This window comes from Phyllostomus hastatus, unplaced genomic scaffold (genome assembly GCF_019186645.2).
Source record: "Phyllostomus hastatus isolate PE091 unplaced genomic scaffold, TTU_PhHast_1.1 phas_scaffold_501, whole genome shotgun sequence".
Classification (NCBI taxonomy): Eukaryota; Metazoa; Chordata; class Mammalia; order Chiroptera; family Phyllostomidae; genus Phyllostomus; species Phyllostomus hastatus.
In genome coordinates, this window is record NW_025334033.1 from 31,005,879 (window position 1) to 31,027,802 (window position 21,924).

Genomic DNA, 21,924 nt, shown 5'->3' on the forward strand with positions numbered 1-21,924 from the left:
AAGGTACCCAAGATAGAACCATCGGAATCCCATCATGGGATGTCTTCTAGCCAAAGACAGTATGCCTGTCTGTCAGGAATATTCTAAAGTGAATTTCTTTATGGAGCAAGGAATTGAACTCTCACCTCTAACATCTTTCTGGGTTCTATGGCCTTTGGAGGATTTAAGCTAATAAAGATGCAAACTAAATGATAACTCCAGAAAAACCATTTTAGTGTGATGCAGCTGAAAAAAAAAAAGGTCTTGCTACAGCAGATTTATTTGACCGTGAAAGTGGAATGGTCAACAAGCCTTTCTCAGAAAAAAACAGCCCTCCCCCACCGTCACCCTCACACATACATGGAATTGCTAAACTAGACTCTGAAATAAGGCTACCCTTTTTTGGAACCAAGAGAAGTTTGACAAAGCAGATGTCTAAAATCTTCTTCAAAAGGAAAATGGTTAATGGATTCCTTTCCCAGACCTTGTACCATTCGAGAAAAGGTTAATTTTGTAATTCACATTGATCATTTTGAATTGTGGTTCTAAGCTCCTGCTTTTCTCACAAAATTTAGGTTCTAAATGTTAAAACTGGCATGTGCCCCAAGGATGATTTACTATGGCTCCTACACACCTGTGTGGAGTAGGACATGAGCTATGTCAGTTTTAAATACTCAAGGGCTAGAAAGAGTGCCGCCTGGCAGTCAGGGCCTGTTTTCTCAGCTCGCTGACTGGCAGACCCAGCAAATGAATCATGTCACGCCGTACCTTATGCTCTGGCCATTGTGTTTTGTGTGAAAATGCATTGTCCTTGGTGCTCGGGAAGCTGCAAGAGCCAGGTGGTCTAATTTATTGTCCCATCTGAGTGGTGCCCTCCTCTAGACATCTAGAGCCTTTCTCTCCCACCCAGCTCTCTGTTAAGGTCAGGGACCTCTCACTTTAGCTTTGCAAAACTGGTCACCCCCAAACGCAGCACCCACCTGGAATCTGAGATGCCGGAGAGAGAGGGTGCCAAAGTGGGTCTCGGAATGTGGGGCTCGTCGTGACTTTCTTATACCCTGCTGAGTAGTTCTCTGCTGAGTCCTCAGATGACTTACTTTTATTTTCAGGTCTTTGTGTTTGTTTAAGTTAGTCTTATTACCTGGTTTTTGGTTTTGCGCCATACAAAACATGCTAACAGACTCACAGACATGACGAGGACCCGAGTGCTGTAAGAGGCTGAGTGGGGGAGATGGGATGGCACCAGTGAACATACTTATTTTATATCGTGAGAAATACTATCTAGTGTTCATTTATTTTGTCTCATAATCAGGATCTAGAATATCAGTTTACCAAAATTCCCATTTGTAGTTAACCAGAATAAATTTTGTTCTGTTCTTTTTTTTTTTTTTCAAGACAGTCTTCTGTTTTGGAACTCTTTAAATTAGTGGCACAAAGCAGTGTGTGGTCATGTGGAAGTGATTTTGTTTCTCTTATTGAAGACTTTTTGAGATTTGGGTGCTATTTTTTTTATGGCAAGTTTCTCTTTGGCAAGTTATGATGGATTGGAGGTGGCACATTCCTGAGTTTCAGCACCCAGCGCAGCGCCAGATGAGACGAGGCTGAATGCCAGTACCGGTTCTCCCTCAAGTAGGAAAAAAGTCACAGCACCTGAACGGGAAGCTCTGCCTTCGAGGAGCCTTCGGGCTCCTCTCACTCACCCCCTGACCTTCCCCACACTGGGCAGCCTGCTGGGTCAGCCGTCCATTACAGGCCAGGTCCTGTCTTTGGCCCTGGGTGCTCCCCTCTGAGCCTCAGTTTCCCCAGCAGCAAAATGAGTAGGTCAAACTAAGTCATCTCTGAGGTCCCTTCCATTTCCAAAATGCTTTAGGTCGTTCTTCTCATTTAGAATATGAAAGTCTCTGTTCACCTTAGTCCCTGTTTATATTTAGCTTCATGCATCTGACTTGAAGGGAGAGCCTTTGCAAAATAGCGGCAGTTCCTGAAACTTGATGTTTAAAAAAAGAATACAGAAGAAGTCAGTACTGAAAGCTGGAATGTGATATCAGTAGCATAACAAATAAAAATGATTATTTTTTTAAAATTCCAACCATAGAATTTAATTTTATTTCTTTTTTTCTATTTAAGAGAAAAGTAACACAAGCTTGAAAAGCAGTAAATATGTAAAGAGAAAATTTGTCAACTGATATTGGAAGATCTGACCTAGGTCACACATAAATCTCTCAGACAAGAGCTGCAGGGCAAGCCGTAATTTCAGAGAGTAAAAGAGAAAATGAAAGCTATTGCTGGTGTCTTCTCTAAGGTACACAGGTGGATTCATTTTAGCTTTCTGATTGTGTTTCTGAAGATAATGTGAAAGGGCTGGTAGCCACGTCGGTCTGACCACTGTCTGTATAAAGTACTTCTGCAGATAGGGAAGCACAATGTGAGACTCCCAAAGCTGCTTTTCATCACCAGGGTCAAAGCCCCACGAGAAGACTTTTGCATTGGCAATTTCCTTTCCAGGCTCATTTTCCAAACTCTTAAGTCATGTTACAGGAACTTTTCTAATTGCCAATTATGTAGTGCTTGCAAGTAATACACGATAAATGTTACTGCAGTAACATCCTGATACCTAACCAATAACTTGCCTGACCGGTAGGAAGTCATTCTTCCCCTTTTAAACACATAAGGGCCCGTCTTACGTTAGAATAAGGCACAACTAACCCTTGTGAGTGTAGCTTAAAATCTTGGATCTAAGGGCTGGCAAAAAGAAAAAAAGCTATGTCCAGAAGAGGGAAGAGGTTCATTTAATTAGTGTATCAAAATGCTACTGGTTCTAGAAACTAATCAACAAAGGGTTTGACTAGAGCAATTACTATTCATAGTCCCAAAGTACTAGTTAGACATAGAAAACTCAACATAAGCAAAACGTACAAGCAAGAACGTGGACTTGGACAAGTTAGTTATAAACTACATTTCATATGTTGTGAGGTGCAGGCAATATGTCAGCCATAACAATGTTATTGTATTCCTCTGAACTCTGCTCTCACAGCTGAGTATTTGGAAGGCAGACCCAGAATAAAGAGAGGCACTCACGAAACTCACATTTTATATTGAGTACCCTTAGCACCACTTTAATATGCTATAAAACTAGGGGCTCCACTGTTTCTTGAACTGTGTGCCAAAGCAGAAGCAGTGACTGGAGGTTGACTTTGTTTGGATCTGTTTTATGGTTGCTGCGCCTGCACTGGAATGTGATCTTGAAAAAGGTAAACAACAAAGAGTTTAGCAGTGAAAAATATGCCTAATATAAATACAGTCGAGTCCATGGCAGATCAGAATGTGAAAAATATGACTGTGGCATTAAATTTTCTGGTGGAATTAACAGAGGAACAGAATATAGCCTTTAAGGCAATATATCTGAGACAGAGAAAGGAGATAATACATCTAACTCTGTGGTCTGTGTGGCAGTCATATAAAGAAAAGCACAGTAGCTTTATTTAATTGAGAAAATGAATCAATTACAGTGATGTTGCATCATCAAATTCTTGCAAAATAGAAGATATAAGTCACCACATTGTGTAACAGCGTTAAAAAGTAATTGAGTATCTTAAGCATTTTGAATCAATTTCAGGTACTGGCACTGCTACCTTAATACAAAATTTATGAAGATGATTTCGTATAATATGTTACTATCAAAACTGTAATAAAACCCAGTAACAATGTCTCTCTTTAAAAATCTAGGCAAACAGTATAGTTATAAGATCATAAAAAAAAAGACTTTGATATTTCTGTTTCTCCCTTACTAATAGTATAGAGCCAGCATTAAAATAATAGTTTTAAGTTGTCTGAAACCATGCATTAAACCCACAAAATCAGGAAAGGTGGAGACCCGCTCCAAGATCTCGGGTCGTAAGGAAATGTCCTCCTTTTACTCATGTTGCTCCCACCACGCCTGTTGTTGGGAGCGACGTCTCATCATCCCTTCCCGAATTCATGCGGAGCATTCCTCTCAGAACGTTTGGTTTGCCGCGTGTTTTCCTCAGAGAGTGCTGTGTTCCCCATGACTGTGGGAAGTTTGCGAAAAACAATTCTTTGTTCATTACAAGTAACTCTGCCATTGAAGTAGATGTATCTTATCACGAATGGGAGAACATGAGTAGGGTGGCATGTCCACGTGCCCTTGAAAACATAAAAGCAAAGTTACCTGGGCTTTTCAGGATTTTTTTAAAGGTGGTATAGCTTGTTACTAAAATCCTTAACCATTCCAGAGTGGTAGTTAACAGCTCTGTCTTCCTTTTTAATATAAATCTTCACTCGCAAAGCCTTATCCAGAAGTTCTCATTGACTAGAGCAGGGGTGTCAAACTCATTTTCACCAGGGGTCACATCAGCCTCACGGTTGCCTTCAAAGGGCTGAAATAACTTTAGGGCTGTATAAATGTAACTACTCCTTAACTGTTAAGAAGTTGAAAGTACATTCAGCCCTTTGAAAGCAACCTCAAGACTGATGTGGCCCCCGGTGAAAATGACTTTGACACCCCTGGACTGGAGGATCAAGCAGCAGTAACTGAGATGACATTAAGTAGACTAAGACTGCACCTGAAGCTAATATATACTACTGAATGTCAACTGTAATTGGAAAAAAATTCAATTTTTAGGTAGACTAAAAGCCAGTTAGCCTGGGATAGGGGTTTTTGGGAGCAGTGTTTGGGGAGGGAAGGGGTGATAAAGAGCCAGGAGCTGTGACGGCGGACACCGTGTTCAGTCAGGGTTATACACGGAAAAGCACTTCCTGAAACACTCAAGCCCTGGGTGCAAGGGTCTGCTAATCAGCCATATGGATGCAAAAATAAAAAAGAAAAGAAAAGAAAGAAAGAAAGAAAGAAACATAGCTTCTGTCTTTCAGAAGCTTACAGTCTAGTTGAGTAAAACCCACATGCCAGAATTGAGAATTTATCAACTTCACCATTCCAAGTGTATATGTAGCTCTGGTTGTTTGTAAGTAATCCTGTGACTGTAGGCAGGCACACTGGAGATGCTGCAGAGAAAGGAACGCTGGAGAAGACCCAGCACAACCATAGCCTGTTCCTGTGGCCCCGCCCTCTGAGAGGCCCAGTCTTCCCATCACAGAATAGGGATGATCGTCCCTCCAACCTCAGAGTGGCTGTGGAGGTCAAGTGGGGGTGTGTGTGTGAAAGAACCTGTAAAGGCACCATTAAAAACATAGGGGACTATTACTGTTTTTCCTATGTGTTACCCACTGGTTGCAGCTCAGTTATCCCAGCAACCAACTGGGTATCGGTTGTATTTCATTTCTGAAATTTTTCTTCTAAGGAAATTTGTACCTGGGACTCCATTTTCACTGAGCTTTAGTAACTGCTGGCTTGGGGGAGGTGCATTGAAGTGTTTCATACTTTAATTACAGTGGATGTTTTATTAATTTGGTGTCACATTTTAGTAACTTTCTGAGAGAGATGGTTTGTTGGTATTAGATGTGTGAGTGGCCTGCCTTTAGAATGTTGATTAGGAAAAGGCATGTGTGACTGCACTCTACTTGATCCCCTGAAAAACAGTGTAAAACTTGCATGGATTTTATTTTCCCAGAGAGCTTTGCTGCCCTGGAAACAGGCTGAAGGAACTTTGGAAAAGGCGGAGTCTTCACCCCACTCCTGAGTTAGAGACAAATACTTCAACCACATAATTAAAGTTTTCTTCACAAAATAGGGGATTGTGAGCAAACACTGGCAGGAATCCAAAATTCTAATTTCTGACTATGATTTAATTTCAATTTTAAATAAATCGGTTTTTAATTTAAAAAGAGTGAGCTTCATAACATTAGCAATGATTGCAACATTAAACCCAGTGTTCACAATCTAGCAATATAAAACATTATTTATATCTGAATCGTAAACAGCCTTTTGAAATGGATTATGGTTTTTCTCCCTATTCTAATACAACCTGGAGGGTACTAAAAAGTGTTGTGTGAAATTAACATTCTGCTGACTTTCGCCTATAAATGAGAAGCGAGCTATTAACATTTGTGTATTTTCATTATGTAAATTGTGTTAACACATGCCCACAAATTGCCACCAGCAATGCAATAATTTTCTCTCAGTGATCATAATGTGTCCAAGTGAGTCATTTTGATTATGACATGCTAATTACATATTGCCTTTTTTCAGATTCAGAAAAACCAGGGATCTTTAATGGTAAGCTTTATGAGTTCAGAAAAAAATTCACTTTTCTTTTTCCTGATGGCTGCTTCCTTTGCATGCTTGAATGCCTTGTTTTAAACTTAGCAAATTGCATTTTGAAGAAAATGCAAACCTTTAACTGCCTGTATTAGATTAGGTACCATTAGAAATAATAGAACATCCTGAGCATCAATGTTTTTATAAGAGTTTGCTGTTGTTGATTAATCTTGCTATATTTTATTGCATTAATGATTTTTTCTTTCCACTCCACTGTAAAGATATTGCATAGAGGCTAATACTTTTTCCTCTCCTTTTTCCCATTGCAGCCTCTCCAGCTTCTGCAGTGCATTGTTGATGAGGTGAGGCATCGTCTTATGTGCTTTCACTCCTAAAGTCATTCCTAATGGTGTGGAAAGCTTATATTTTGTTTCCTAATGAAGCACAATGCCCAACATCCTCGGAGCAAGTTGTGTTGCATGGCTCTGGGCTGTTACGTGGACGGGCCCTGTCCTGAGTCTGGTTCTGGCCGAGAGTCCCACAGGCTCGTCCTCGGGGCTGTCAGATGCCCTGCAGACAAAATGTGATGACATTAACATATCCTCTCCTTGGCCAGATGGGTATGGAGCCGGAAATTAAAGTGGTACCATTTTTTTTTTCTGTAACAGATATTTAAAGTCATTCAGTAGGCAAGGGTCAGAGCTGAACAGCAAATATAAGCCAGATACAATGTGTCTCCCTTGCTTTATTTAGCCAAAGCATATCAGAGTGCTAAAAATTGTTCAAAAGCTCCAGGTCAACAGCTGAGCTTTAATTCCTTCATTAGGCATTTTCCCCAGAATATACTCCTAACTTCTTGCACTTATAACCAGTATCCTCACGTGTTAAGTCATCCTACCCCTGGTCCTCCTCAGCCGAGTTCCACTGTCCCTTCGCCTTCATGGAGTCAATATGCCTACCTTTCTTTCTTGATCAAGTTTGTCTACTTTTTATTCTAACTTTAAATTCATTTTTTCCTGTAAATTAGTCTTACAGTACACAAAGCTCTCAATTAAGAAGCAGTAATGTTTTTTAAAAACTTGAGTTTTTCTAGACTTGGGCTTGCCTACTAGCAATGTTTATTTTTTAACTTTAATTTTACAATATTTAAAACACTTGTAATGAAGGCAATAAATGAGTCAGATAGGAAAGTTTGAAAGAAAAAAAACAAATCGTAATTCATAATTATTCCTCTCAATTAAACATCTGTATAACCAGTTATGAGATTTGGGGGAAAAAATAAAGATCCTCCTAGGAAAAAAACAAATGCGAACACATATCCCAATAATAGTAAGAGTGGGGCTCCAAGATCCTTAATGGTGCATCAATCGGTCCATACATCCCCTGCAAGCCATAAACCATGTTGGTGCAGAAATGAGGGCATCGTCCTGAAACAAATGGAGCCCCCATTATCTCAAATATCAGATGGCCTTCTGCATCTAATAGCTCATCAATATCTTCTGTCATCTTAGATTCCAGAAGCATCCTATCCCCATCAGAACCCTCCCAAATAAACTGATTTTCCTAAGGTTCCCCTCCAGGATCGCTTAAGAATGTGCCCAGGGAAACTTGGCCTGTCTGGTCAAGTGCACGGCCTGCCACACTTCCGGGGCCCTCCCATTCTCGGTCTGCCAGGCTCCTGGACATCAGACCAGTCAAGTACAGATGTTCTTCACCAGTGATGTGCGTGTTACTGGAGAGCTCGTCTGAAGGTTTTCTAGACCAAATGGATATTGTCATTTCTTATTTAAAGTAGCAGTAATTGGTACTAAATTTTAAATATTTTACTTTTTTAATTTGGGCAAAATCCTAAAACTCTTGAAATTGTCACAGGGAGATGTTCTATCTAAGGCGGGAAGGTCCATGTGATGAAGGGCCTTCCTTCATCACACGGTAATTTAAACCGTGTAATTTAAATTTAATTTAAACCGGTAATTTAAACATCACACGGTGTAATTTAAATCATATGTGTTTCTTTCTTCTTATGTAAAAATATAACTTAGACACCTATTCTTACTTCCTCTAAAAACATGAAAAGATCTGCCCAGGCTGGTGTGGTTCAGTGGATTGAGGTCCGGCCTGCGAACCAAAAGGTCGCCGGTTCAATTCCCTGTCAAGCACATGCCTGGGTTGCAGGCCAGATCCCCAGTTGGAGGCAAGCAAGAGGCAGCTAATCAGTGTTTCTCTCCCTTTCTTTCTCCCTCCTTCCTCCTCTCTCTGAAAATAAATAAATAAAATCTTTTTTAAAAAATAGAAATGAAAATATCTTATTTATGGAAACTTGGAAAATTCACATGGTCTTCACCAAAACAAACATAAGTGGGTCTTGGAACTGAGCTGATATTCAGTGTAAGAGCATTAGGAAAGAAGTGGCCAAATGACCTTCAGGCAAGGTGCATCATGCTTTCTGAGAAAGAGAGGGGTTCTGGGGTCCTATAATTATGATGCTTGTCCCATATTCACCAGGTTTCTCATTGCTGTGACACAGTGTTTCTGAAGAGTGGTCCAAGGGCCAGCTGCTTGGATACACCTCAGGCTCTTGCTGAAAATGTAGATGCTTGCACCCAGATCGCTGCATTAGCTTTTCCAGGTGTGCAGCCTATGAAACCACACTTATACTGGCTTCCCAGGTTACTCTTTGCACAATTAAAGTGTCAGAACCTCTTCCATAATGGCTTTTTAGGCTAAGACCGACTGTCCTTTTAGATCCCAGAAGGCAGTGAACTATCTTCATTTGCATCTGACTTTTAGGGCTCTTATTCCCAAGTGAATACAACCAGCCAGGATTTGAGCCATTTTACTACTTGGGCATGAGATACACTCCATTGTGAAAAGGATGCTATTTCTGTTAGAGAAAAGTCAGATCAAAAAGTACCGCCTTTAAGGGAGCCTAATTCAAACAAGATGGATGTAGTTAGAGTCATTTACAAAATGGCAAAGAAAGTCCAGTGTAATATACTTCATTAGTATGTGAATGCAGCTTGAGCTCCTGACATAGCCTGGCAAAGCATAAAGAAGTAGTAAAACAAGGCCAAGTGTGCAGGAGCCAGTCCTGGAGCAGACAGAAGTAAATGGCAGAGCCACTCTGGGATTCTGGAGATGGAATTGTGGAACAAATCCGGAGTCAGACACCAGGTATTCAAATGGATTACACCAAAAGTTCAGCAGAGGACTAAGAATCATGAACATGAAACTTGGACCCTAGAATAGGAACTAGAAGGGTAGCCAAGGTAATAGGAGAATCAAGCTCCGATCAGGAATCTGGGCAATCCAGTTTAATTTTGGTGGGTGGGGTTTAGTCTGGTTTGGGGCTAGCTAACTCAGCATGTGACACCATCTGATGCCCCAGAGTTGCTTCTCTTCAAAGCACTTCTTACTTTAAAACCTCAGGTTTTACTCAGGCCTCTCCAAGTCCCTGAATACCTGTTATAAAGAACTTTGGTGTATCGTAAGTGATGTGTGTCTGCGTGTGCTGTGAGGCATCTGATATCTTTGGAGAACAAGGTGGCCCTAATTGTAGAAAACTGCAGTTTACTACTATAAGCTCTAATAACAATGAGAAAATTTGCATTTTTAGAAAGAGATGTTTCTAAAATGTATTTGCTCTTGGTAGCCTGTTGACAGAGTATACTGAATATCATTTAACTTTTTCTTGATGACTCAGGTCCGTGGTTTGAACATGGTACTTTGATGTATTGATGCCCTCCAGAGCTATAGAATTGTATGGGGTTGCCTCGTTCTTGCATCGAATTTCACCAACCACTTTGCCTGTGTGTTTGGCCTCGGCACTCAGTGACACGCTTGGACCTCTTGAAGTGTGTAGAGCTATTTGCTCCCAGGCTGAATGGCCCTACTTGGCTGTGCTGCTCCGAGTGGTGTTTTTCCTCTGTTCTCTCCTGTGATCGCCTCTGTTTTCTGTAGTCACCCCTCATTCTTGTTGGTGGCTACCTACTGCCACAGCGATCTGACCACCTGTCTTCAGTCTTTGCACTCCTGATAATGACCTTAGCAAAAATAAAAGTGACAAATGAAATCAGATACCTACAGAATGCTCTCTGTATCCATGATTCTGTTTCTGTTCCTCTTGTTTACTTAGTTTGTTTTTTAGGTTCATTTGTTGATAGGTATATATTTATTGCCCTTTTGTTGTCCATAGTTTCTATCTTTTCATGGTTGTCAAATGGGAAGGGGCTGTGAGGGAATGGGTGAAGAGCTGAGGGGATTGAGAAGTACAAATAGGTGGTTACAGAACAGCCATGGGGATGTAAAGTACAGTATAGGAAATGGAGTAGCCATAGAATTTACATGCATGACCCATGGACATGAACAAGGGTGGGGGGATTGCCTATGGGAGTGGGGGGTGCTGGGTACAGGCAAAGGGGGGAAAGTTGGGTCAATTATAATAACATGATCAATAAAATACAATTTTAAAAAAAGAAATCAGATACCTAAGTGGTATGTGTAAGGTCAAACACACTCATCTGAGAAGAGAGATAGTGCTTAACCCCTTCTTTAATGAAGTAAAATTAAAGTGGGCTTCTGTTCACTCATTCAGCAAATTGTTTTCAAAAACGTGCACTATATGCTCAAGTTGTGCAGGTCATGGTCAGGACAGCCTACAAGCCTACAGAGAACTGGACTAACAGGCAGGGTACCCAGGCCAGCTGCAAACTGGGTCTGTGAGTCAGGGTAGGAAGGCAGAAGTACATTCCCAAATCCTGGGCCAACACAATGTGCTGGGACTTGGGGGCTGTGTAGCTATCTAACACACTACCCAACCTTTGGGCTCCCAGTTTGTCCCACAACAAAGGACTGGCCACACTGGTGGTGTGACAGGTGCAAATAGAGCAGTGTTATCTGAGTCACCAAATCCCAGGTTGGCTGGAGCCAGCGAGTGGGAATGATCAGTGGATTGAGGTGTGGGAATTGCAATGAATAAAGTAGGGATTCCCCCTTGACCTGCCCCCAGGTAGTTCATAGCCTTGGAAAAGATATGGACTTGAAAGTGGATAATTATTTCATTGTAGGGTGTGTGCTACACAACTCCAAGATAGGAGGGTTAGTTCAGTCAGGGGAGGGTTTGTTCTGGGGGTGGATTTAGGAGATGCCCCTCAGGGGAGGTGGCATTTAAGCTAGCACCTAAAGGACAAACAGAAGTTTGCCAGGTCAAGAAACAGTAAATGTCAGAAGGGCTTCAAACTTTCTCGTGAATCATTTTTGAGTTCAGAGATGTGTTTGAGAATGTTTGGGTTGTCTAAAATATGACAACGACAACCAGGAAAATAGTTTATTACTCTGAATATATATATATATGTTTCAAGTATATTACAGCTAAAAATAAATTTCTATCTAACATCTGTAGGTGCTTAACAGGACAATTAGCAAATCCCTGATTTATACTTCCGTTTATTCATTTTACTGGTAAAAAGTGAATTCAAATAAGTCATGTTTTATACCCGATCAGAAGTATCTTCTACATGAAAGTGTTGATTTCCTAGCAAGAACTAACTACAAGATTTGTGAACTACCAAAATGGTTCTGAAAGAAAAGCAGAAACTTTTAGTGGCCAGCAGTGGCCTACAGTGCCAGATACATAGACAAATAGTGGGCTTGGTTGTTTCAGATGCTGGCTGACTAATTCTCAGTCATACTGACTGTTCTTCCCTGATAAGGATAAAAAGTAAGTAGGGTTTGGTCTCAGGAGTAGACATATGAAATAGACTTGAGAGCCCAGAAATTAATCCATATATCCATGGTTAATTGTTTTTCATATAAATCTCATATAAATTCTGTAAGAAAATTGTGGACAGGGTGCTCAGGAAATACGGAGACCTGATAATGGAGGAGACAGTGATGTCCCAGGGGGCTCTGCGGAGAAGGGGAGCCCAAAGGGCCGGTACTTGAAGCCCCTGCAGGAATTTGCTGTGGCTGCAGTGCTTAGCGGAGTATTAAGAGATGAGGCAAGGGCCACGTTTCAAAGGATCTTTACACACACTGTGCCTGGAGGCACTTCTGGGCAGGGCGGGAGTTGGGGAGGGCTGGAAGTTTTCAGCAGAGGATCAACAGAACCAAATTTGTGTTCCAGAAAAATCACTCTGACAGGGTTGTGGAGGAGGGATTATTGGGAAGGGCAGGTAGGAAGCTATAGTTCTGATCAGAAATTATGAGGGCTTTAATTGGGACAGCTTTAGCATGTATGGAAGGTATTTAGGAGATAGCGTAAACTGGATTTGCTGAGAAGTTGGGTGAAGGGAGCGGGGAGAGGCAGGGCCAGGGATGAAGCACCCAGCTTGGACAGTCGGGCCTGCAGTGAGACGGGGCACACACACTTCACACTTCGTGGGCAGCTGAGTAGCATTCACAGGAGAGCGCCAGGTGCCTCGTTCAAAACTGTAATCCCTGTTTCACACCCAGTTATAGGAAGTTTATCAACTGTACTCAGTTCCTGAACTTTCCATCTTCCTAGAGCTGAATGTAATATACAGTGGTCATTCATAAATACCTATTAAATGAAGTTGATGTGTAATTGTAAGAACTTACGACTTGTTTTTTCAAGACCTCAGAAAAACAAATCCAAAAAGTAGTAGAGTATGACGAAGAGGTACTTAGCTGATGTGTGGGGTCCTTCATCGAAATTCACAAGTCTAGCCTTACCTTGTGTGGTTTCCAGAGCGTTCCCCAAGGTTTCCTCAGGTCATGTTGCTTTCCCACACACCCCACATTACTGGTGAGGAAACTGAGTGACCGTGGGACTCTCTGTACTGTGTATAATTGACCTTGATGGCAGCAAAAAGGGACCGCTGAACATTTTGGCATCAAGGAGAGAGATTATTTTAAAAGCTATAAAAGTAGACAACATAGAAAGCATTGCAGACATGCCCCAAGGGCGTAGGTATATTGCAACACAGTTCATTTTCACTGTCTGTCAGAATGACTCCATGTCTTTAAGAAAGAATTGAGTTCTGCTCTGCATATTCTGTTTAAGTTAGCAGGGAGGGGCTTGACCCCATTTAGAAAGATTTATATATACAAAAGGCCAGGCTCTTGAACCACTGTTATCTTAAAAAATGAATTCGTGCAGAATCACTCACGGCCTGGTTAACTGAGAAACTGCCCAGCTTTGAACATAGCAGGTGCTGTCTAGGGCTGGGGCATGGGGGCATAAGAGTGGTTGCCTAATAATACCTCCCTGGGATTCAAAAAGTAGCATTAACCTACTCGAGGGAGTAATATTCATCCATTTACTTGGCCGTAATTCTGGCTTCTGAAGTTAGCAAAAAGTAGAAGGCACACCACCCCCGCCTCCCCCGCCCCCCAATGTGTCCTGCTGCTCCCAGCATCCTAAGGATGGCCTGTTTCTTTCACAACACATAACTGCAGGTTTTCAAACGAAACAACACTTTCCGGCCTGAGTTCTCCAAAGACCTGTGCAGTGACTAACACTCTACCATTAGCACACACTTTGATGATGTGGGATTTCATGATGTTTGCAACTTGTGTGAGCTAATGACTGAGGCATTAGAAACCTGATAAACCAATCCAAGTGGGTACACAATAGTCGTGTCCTCCAGTGATATTAACTAGACCCTGTGTTGGAAATTCATCATTGGGAGCCTGAAAACCGATACTCCTCTTTTATGTAAGGCAATCTTCAGAAATCTAATACCTCCTTTGAAAAGTCCAGTACGTTTAAATTAATGCAGTTTGGCTGGTTTGAAGATTGAAAATAGGTTAGCATTAAGGCCATGATTTCTTTAGTAATTACTTTTCCTATTGATAATAACTGTTTCTTTAGAAATGACATTAACATTCTACCAAAACACAGCAGTAATCCAAAAGTTAATGTTCTGTTCATTTATAATTATATTTAATTCATATTTATGAGTTGTTGGGAGGGAGGTGAAAGAAAGGAAGTGAGTTTTAAAAATGTAACAGAGGAAACAAGTTAAAAGCAAATTTTTTCCTGATAGTCTGAAGGATATACAAAGTCAGTTAAAGTAGGAAAAATTAATTTCTTAGTTATCAGATTTTATTAGCTCCTATTGAAAAAATCTGTATTTATATCATCTAGTGTCAGTGAGTGAATTTAGTGGATAGATATTCTCCATTTCTTCTTTGGTACTAAGCAAAGTATTCGCATAAATATCCCTATGATTTTGATTATCGTAAGTCAATTAGATTTGTTTTTCTTTTTTTTTTTTTTAACCAGGAAAAATTCCGCATCTTTAGGCAGTGCTGAACAAGTAGCTTTGTGTTGTTTTCTTTGAATTGTCCATGAAGCCTGATGTATTATTAATGAATTAATTTCTTGGGGGCGGAGGCCTATGAATAGCATTCTGTGAATGGGCAGTTGCCTGGTGGGGCCAGTTTTGGCTGCTGTCATTTAACATGTGTTGCTCTATTGTGAAGTCTCAGCCAGCCATAGGACAATGCTCATTTAATCCACCACGATGGGACCTATACACCCTGAGCCCAAGTTGGATGCCAGGGTCAGTTACCCAGCAGCTCCGGCTGGGGCACTGCTCTGCCTCACTGCCTGGTCGCCGTAGCCATTTTGCCTACGTTAATTTTCCTAAATCAGGGGAAAGGCATCTGTGAGCAGTGCGGATGTTCTCGAAAGGGATTCCAAACGGGCGGGCTGGGTGCTGCCTTCATTCCAGAATGGAGGCAGCATTCCAGGGAGTGTAAGTTCCTTGCTTCCTCCTGGAAATGGGAGCGTCTGGGCCCACGAGATCCCTGATGTTCGGAGGTCCAGAGTAGCAGATGGCATTATGATTTTCCAAATCCTGATGAACATTCTAACTGAACTTGTTCATTTCACAGTGTGTAGTTCTGTTTTTTCCACTTCCTCTCCCCTCCTCCCTCCCTCCCTCCCTGCCTCCCTCTCTTTGTTCCTCTCACATGGACTAATTTTAAACCGAGGTGGTGTCTCCTTCAGCCAACTTTAAATTCCCTTCTTTCTGCATGTACTTTATGGATCCAGGTAGGGCACAATTTCACATATAATTCTCAGCCTTGCAGCCAGTGCTGACGTAACCTTTGAATTCATTTATAAAAATATGTAAGCAAATACCGCCATCCGTCCCACACCACGCAGCCACTGGAAGTTCTGCGTTTCCCCTTTTCCGTGGCTGGAGTGCAGGTTGCAAATGGCAATAATTATTTTCCCCAACAGTTGAGTGAACATCTGGGAGGATGTACAGTGTGGCAATGTGGACTTTGGCTTTCCCTGAGTTCTCAGAGCCTGACTTGTGCGTGTTATGGCTTGTTGATTTTCCAGGACACGGACCTACCAGGTGCTTGCCCTTGATCAGTGTGGGGCTGCAGTTCAGATGTTTCAGTGTTCACCCCTTACCTGTGAAAAGAGGAATAATTCCTTTCATTTAGGAAACGGATGTGGGTTCTTTTTCTCTGCCAGATGTTCCTCTTTTTTCCTAATGTACTGCACGATTTACCTTCCACATTGCTTTTAGTCAGTATTTCTGCATACAGAACCTGGTGAAACACCAGTGTGTATATTAACATTATAATTTAGGTCCTGAATCAGACGTGTAGCTGGACTTCTCCTGAGGAAAAAAAAAATTGACCTTACCAGTGTATGAAAAATTCAAACACTATATAAGGACAAGGTAAAACCACAGGTAGGAATTGCTGAATAATTACCTTTAGACCAGCCTGAGCAGGAGGCTTCCCACGAGGGTGAGCTCATTTAATGGTTCCTAAAACTCAATCTCGTGGATGTCAATGGTCATGCTTGATTATTTGCAGGAGTGTTTTATGAAAAAGCAGTAGAAATACATTGGGAGGCTACAGAGAGAGGGGACAATAACGGATTTTACTTTTGTAAACGAAATCCCTTTGGTATGAGACAAGCACGCTTTTTGCTGCTCTGCCTACACCATTGAAAAGGGAGGTATATGTGGATGTTAGTGTGTGAGAGGGTATGTGTACTGTTCATGTAGGCATGCACCTCTAAGTAACACTGCGTACTGTAGCTTCTACCAACAAGAGGCCCAAAATAAAGAGAAAAATAGATGTTCATTGGCTTTAGAAAGGAAGCAAACTGTATTTTATAAATACAGTTTAAAAGATTAATGCATTTGCCCTGACTGGTTGGCTCAGTTGGTTGGGCATCATCCAGCAAGGCGGAAGATTGCCAGTTCAATTCCCGGTCAGGGCTCATGCGCGGGTTGTAGGTTTGGTTCCCAGATGGGGCATGTATGAGAGGCAACAGGTCGATTTTTTCTTTCACATTGTTTCTCTCCCTCTCTTTCTCCTTCCCTTCCCCTCTCTCTAAAAATAAATAAATATCTTTTTTTTAGATTTTTTTTTTAATTTTTAGAGAGAGGGAAAGGAAAAGAGAGAGGGAGCGGAACATTGATGTGCGGGAGATACATTGATCTGCCTCTTGCCCGGCCCCCACTGGGGACCTGGCCACAACCCAGGCATGCGCCCTGACTGGGAGTCGGACCCGTGACCTTTGGGGTGCATAGGCTGGCACTCAGTTCACTGAGCCACACCAGCCGGGGTAATATCTTTTTTAAAAACATTTTTTTAAAGATTAATGTAATTTCCAGTTTTCTACTTATTTATTTTCAATGCATTTTATAAAACACCAAGAACTTTGCCATATGTTTAGAAAATGTCTAAGTAAATATAAGTCTTTTAAATGACAAAATGGTAGACTAACTGGAGGGCTAGTTTTTATATTAATGACAAAGTTTGTTCCTCCTCTCTCTTATTTCAATACCGAGGAACTTCTAAAACATATTTAGGAGAAAGTGAAAATGGGCAAAATCTTTATCATCTCAAGTTTCAGTCACCTAGAAACAGATTCCGTTAGACCTGTTCATTTGACTGTGTCATGTTACACCAGCCATCTGGCTGCAGGGTTTGCTTGGCCAACAGCTGGTTCTCCCTCGATTTCAGGGTTTATAGACAAGGTAGGGTGGGTGTTTCAGTGGTAAAACTCATGCCTTCTGTCCCTGGTTCCAGGTCCATCAGAGACGAGTTAAATGAGCTGCTACTGTCAGCTCGGACCCAGTGGACAGAGCTTCACACCAAAATGCCCACACGTGTAATTTGTCACATCTGGCAAGCCGGAGCACAGGGCGACCCAGTGTGGAAATTGAATCATCTTTCACTTTCTCTGCTCAGGGCTGGGTGTGGAGTGGGATGAGTGAAAGGAGGCTTTCTGGTCCCCAGCAGAGGAGGGTCTGAGCTTTCTTTCCTGGCGACGTCCATCTGCAGGCCGTCCTACACTGGAAGCCTTGGTCCCACCCCAGAGCGGTCCGTGCACCGCCCAACCGATCAAACGTGCACACAGTGTGAGAATGCTCATGTCCCCTCACACAGCGGCCACGTTTGTGAGTGAGTGTTTTTAATAAGCGTGGGTGACATTTTTATAAATCTGATGTGTAATTATGGCTTACTCGTTGTTAAACCAGGCTCTCTCATTCTCTGACTGGCCAGGAGTACCTGTCCCTCTATTTCCCAACTACCTTCCTCTGGTAAGACGGGCTGCCTTCCTTTCCCTGGCCGTGGTCTGTTACAGCAGAAACAGATACGAACATTGAAGGCTTTCAGAATATTAAAAACTGAGCTCATTTCCCAGAATTACCAGTGAATTGCATGCACTTTGGACAGGTGGGTTTTTGGTTTGTAAATTAGCTTCTGCAGATATCTTTAAAGGTGAGCGTCCAGGGGGGTTTTGTTTTGTTTTATTTTGGGAGGTTTTGGTTTATGTGTCTTCCCGCCCCCTCCCCCCCAAACAAACTACGTTTCCTCCCTAGGGGAGAGCAGATTTGCCCCCTGGATTCTGCCAGTTGTCTCACAGAGACGTTTAAGGCAGTGAACAATGGAGAAGCAAAAACCAGCTTGGGGTCTGACAAAGCAAAATGCCGTTCTGCCTGACATGAAGCTACTGGGGTCACATGTGACCTTTGATCCCGGCCCTGTGGGTAGATCTAAGCTACCTGAGAGAGCTGTTCTGTCAGTAGGAACCCCCGTGTATATGACCAGAGATTGTTGGGCCAGGCTAAAGAAACATCACACTTGAATTAAAAGATTTATTTTTAAATGTTAGAGTATAACTCTCAACACTGGTCAGGCTCCAGGTGGTTCTTTGATGTAACCACCTGTTGGTTGGATGGCTTGAGATCGTGAAGTCTAGAAATGGGCTATTTTTAAAAGTTAAGAAGGCTTGCCATATTTTATTTAACTAGCCAGGCTGGTTTAATCTACCCACAGCACAGCTGACCTTAGAATTCATCAGTGTAGCCAAGATCCTGATTGAAAAGTTGCCCTTCTATCTTCCTTGTGTTTTGTTGCTAATAAATCTAAAATCTTAATTTGAAGGAATGTCTGTTCTGCACAAGGAGAAGAGAACGGGACACAGATTAAGATGGGCAAGGTTCCTTCACCCCCCAGGTGTTGTCTAGAGTGAGGAAGGAAGAAAATAGAGCAAAGAAGGTGTCTCACAGCCCCCGGACTCAGACTTTGTTCCCCGTCCCTCTCCTCTCTGAACTCGGGTACCAGCCAAACTGCATCGAACCCTCAGTTCTGCCCAGCACAGCCTGAGGGCCCAGCCTTGGTGCTCTTACTTGGCCACTTCCTTTCTCTTGCAGGGCTGTTTACTAGGAATACATGTCTTATCCTCTGAACAATACACAAATTCTGCCCTGGCTGTGTGCCTCAGTGAGTTGAGGTCCAGTCTATGAACCACAGGGTCGCCGGTTCAATTCCCAGTCAAGGCACATGCCTGGGTTGTGGGTCAGCGCCCCAGTAGGGGGTGCACAAGACATAACCACACAATGATGTTTCTCCCTCTCTTCTCTCCCTCTCTTCTCCCTTCCCCTCTGTCTAAAAATAACTATTTTTTACAAATGCACAAATTCTTTGAGAATATGTATTCAATATCAGTCGTCCCACAATGCCAGGTTCAGTATCTTTGGTGTGGTAGGAAGTCAAGAAAATTATTGAATGAATAAGATAATTAAGTAATGAATGATCACATCACTTTTACCCAGTTTTTTGTCTCTGCCCTATCAGTGTATGAATTGACACCCACATCATTGTCAAGTTCCATTGTCATCAATTATGAATTAAAGGCAAAAATTAAATCCTTGGGTAGTTTTTTAAGCAAAGGTCCCTTAACCTTAACAGTTTTCCACTTATGCTAAGCTTCTTCCTTATACAGCCAAGCTCCTCTAAGAATCTGGACATCATTAGAGGCTTTAAAACTGGCCCCCGGCCTTTCTCTTTTTAAACTTTCTGTTCTGACATCACTATAGATTCACATGCAGCTGTGAGAAGTAATACAGAGACCCCCACGTACCCTTCACCCAGTCTCCTCCATGGTAACCAGCTCATGATGTAGTACAGTACCACAACCAGGAAACCAACGTGGGTTCAACCACTGATATAATACAGATTCTGCACATGTGAGTGTGTGTGCACGTGCAAACAGCAATGACACAGGTCCTTTCAAAGCCAGGAATCATCATAGTTTAAGAAAAAAAAAGTGTCTTTAAAATAATGCTCTCCCCTTTAAGTAAGTCAATTCATACATGTTTTTTTCATTTACGTTTTCTGTATCTGGAGTATTCAATGTGTTTGCCTGCTCTCAAGGTCTCAGGTGTACGTCTGGGCACACTTACTCTGCAAGTGAGCTCACAGCAGCTGTGGTTGGGATTGGACCTCCTTCTCCCTCCTCCCCCCACCTCTCTGAGTGCACAGGTACACGCACGCACACACACATGCACACACACTCAGATTTCCTGCTGCTTGCCTTTTTTTTATGCCTGAGTACCTTGCTGACAAGTGCTAATAACAAAATACCCAGAGAGAGTCCAGTCGAAGTTAGCATACATTAAACATTCTGAACTTGTCCTTTTGCTCATAGATTGTGCATAATTAATAATTAAACAGTTTCAGTTGTAATGGGTTGACCTTCCTGAACTGTTCATTATTCACAAGGCAAAGGCATCACTCAAACTTTTTTCCCGTTGTCCTTCGCTGCTCTCTAGCGTGCCGCCTGCTTGTGTTCCTGGTGCTTAGCAAAAGGCGCCGACCAGGTGGTCACTGAAACCTCAGAGACTCAGAGACGTCCTCCTTGGTGTCCAGAATCGCCTACTGAAAGGGTCTGTGGCAGCCATCTGTCTGTAGCAGTCGCCTGTGCCACAACGAGATCCAGCCTGCCTCCCTTCAGCAGGACTCTATGGCTGATGTGGGACCAGGGTCTCAGGTTAAAGCTTTTGGTTAAGGTTGTGTCCATGGTCTCAGACCACACCTCCATGCTTAGAAGCCCATCCCCGAGAAGCCCTTAAGGTGAAGTATGGCACCCAAGGTCTTAAAGTGAGTGACTGTTACTGACAATTTAGAGTGCGTTTCTGCTGGTCCTGAGAGTGATTAGTGTAACTGCTTCTCCAATTTGTGTTTTTATTTTTGAAGTATGTTTCTTCATCTGTCCTGAACCCGTACTTCACAGAGAACAGTTTTGATAAGGAGAGGTGACTAGCGTCCTGGCCCCTCTGAGCCCGTGGCGCGGTTCTCAGTTTCCCCCACCCTGTGCGGACGGTGCTTTCCCTGCCTGGGAGCGTCTGTGAAACCGGAGCGCTTCCCCACGAGCCTCCCACCCTCCTTCAGACAGATCTGAATTACATGAGAGAACAGGCAAGTTCTTGGAAGTTTTTCACTTGCTTAAAAATGAAAAAAGTATCCTCCAAAACCCTCCGCTGTTGTGCACACTGTCAGGTCTGTCTGTGTCCATCCTCCGGGGCGCACACCGTCACGTGTTTCTCTGGCGCAGGGGGCGCTCAGAGGACCCCTCTGCCCCGGGTTTCTCTGCGGCACTCCGACCACCACCACGCCTTGTCAGTCTTCGGTATCAAAATTCTCCTTGGAGGGATGCAGGACACATAGACTTTAAAATGAGTAGAAATGGCTGGCGCTGTGTATGTGAGATTAGAATCCCGCCCCTGCCCTCCCCCTGCCCCATCTTTAATGAGTGGTTCTTTCCAGGCACCACTGAGATGAGAATCCGCTCCCTGGTTCGGCAAAGTCGACGTGGGCTGGCATTTTCACAAGTGAAATAAATTATTCATGGGTACCACCCAGTGCTCCTTAGTTTTATGTTATGAGGAACTTAACAGGCTACAATATCAGGTCTTAAATAAAATTAACTGTCCATGCAAAGATGTCACATTTCCTCATTTTGTTTCTCATCCATGTTAAAATGACATCTTCATCAAGTTGTCTAGTCTATAATTCATTAATTTACTCTTGGTATCATACTTTGAAATGAGGCCCACATTAGCATCATGTTTTATACCAGGACCTTTGTAGAAAACCAGTCCAGAATTTTAACCATCTTGGTAAATATTCAGCCACACTGAGGCAGTAGGCTTTCCTTTCCCCGAACATTGCATTTTAAAGCAGCTGTTACTCCGACACTTCCACTACTGCAGCCTCCAAAACATTTCAGGAACGAATGACTTAGAAAACTAACAACCTGAGCAGAGTCCGTAGTTTTTGTACCTCAAACTTGGAAGTCTGTTTTTACAAATAGTTTTTGTTTGAGACAGTAAAATGTCATGCCTTGAAGTGGGCCTTTTCGACTCTCGCAGGCTTGGTGATATGGATGGCTTTCCTAAAACGGGCTGGACTGAAATCGATACCGTGTTTTATTTTTGCTCTTCAAGCCGATGGGACTTCTGTGACCATTTTATAGT

At 42.5% G+C, this 21,924-nt stretch overlaps 1 protein-coding gene across 4 annotated transcripts in view; it reads left to right on the plus strand.

The window, feature by feature from the left end:
- MAP2K5 (mitogen-activated protein kinase kinase 5) overlaps window positions 1–21,924 on the plus strand; it is a 254,155-nt gene that overhangs the window by 193,611 nt on the left and 38,620 nt on the right. For 3 of the 4 annotated variants that reach the window (XM_045823533.1, XM_045823534.1, XM_045823536.1), the window contains 2 exons: window positions 6,146–6,172; window positions 6,484–6,516. The exons of the other annotated variant lie outside the window; for it this stretch is intronic. In XM_045823533.1, coding sequence (XP_045679489.1) covers window positions 6,146–6,172; window positions 6,484–6,516 — 60 coding nt within the window. The remainder of the gene's footprint in view (window positions 1–6,145; window positions 6,173–6,483; window positions 6,517–21,924) is intronic. 4 annotated transcript variants of the gene reach the window in all.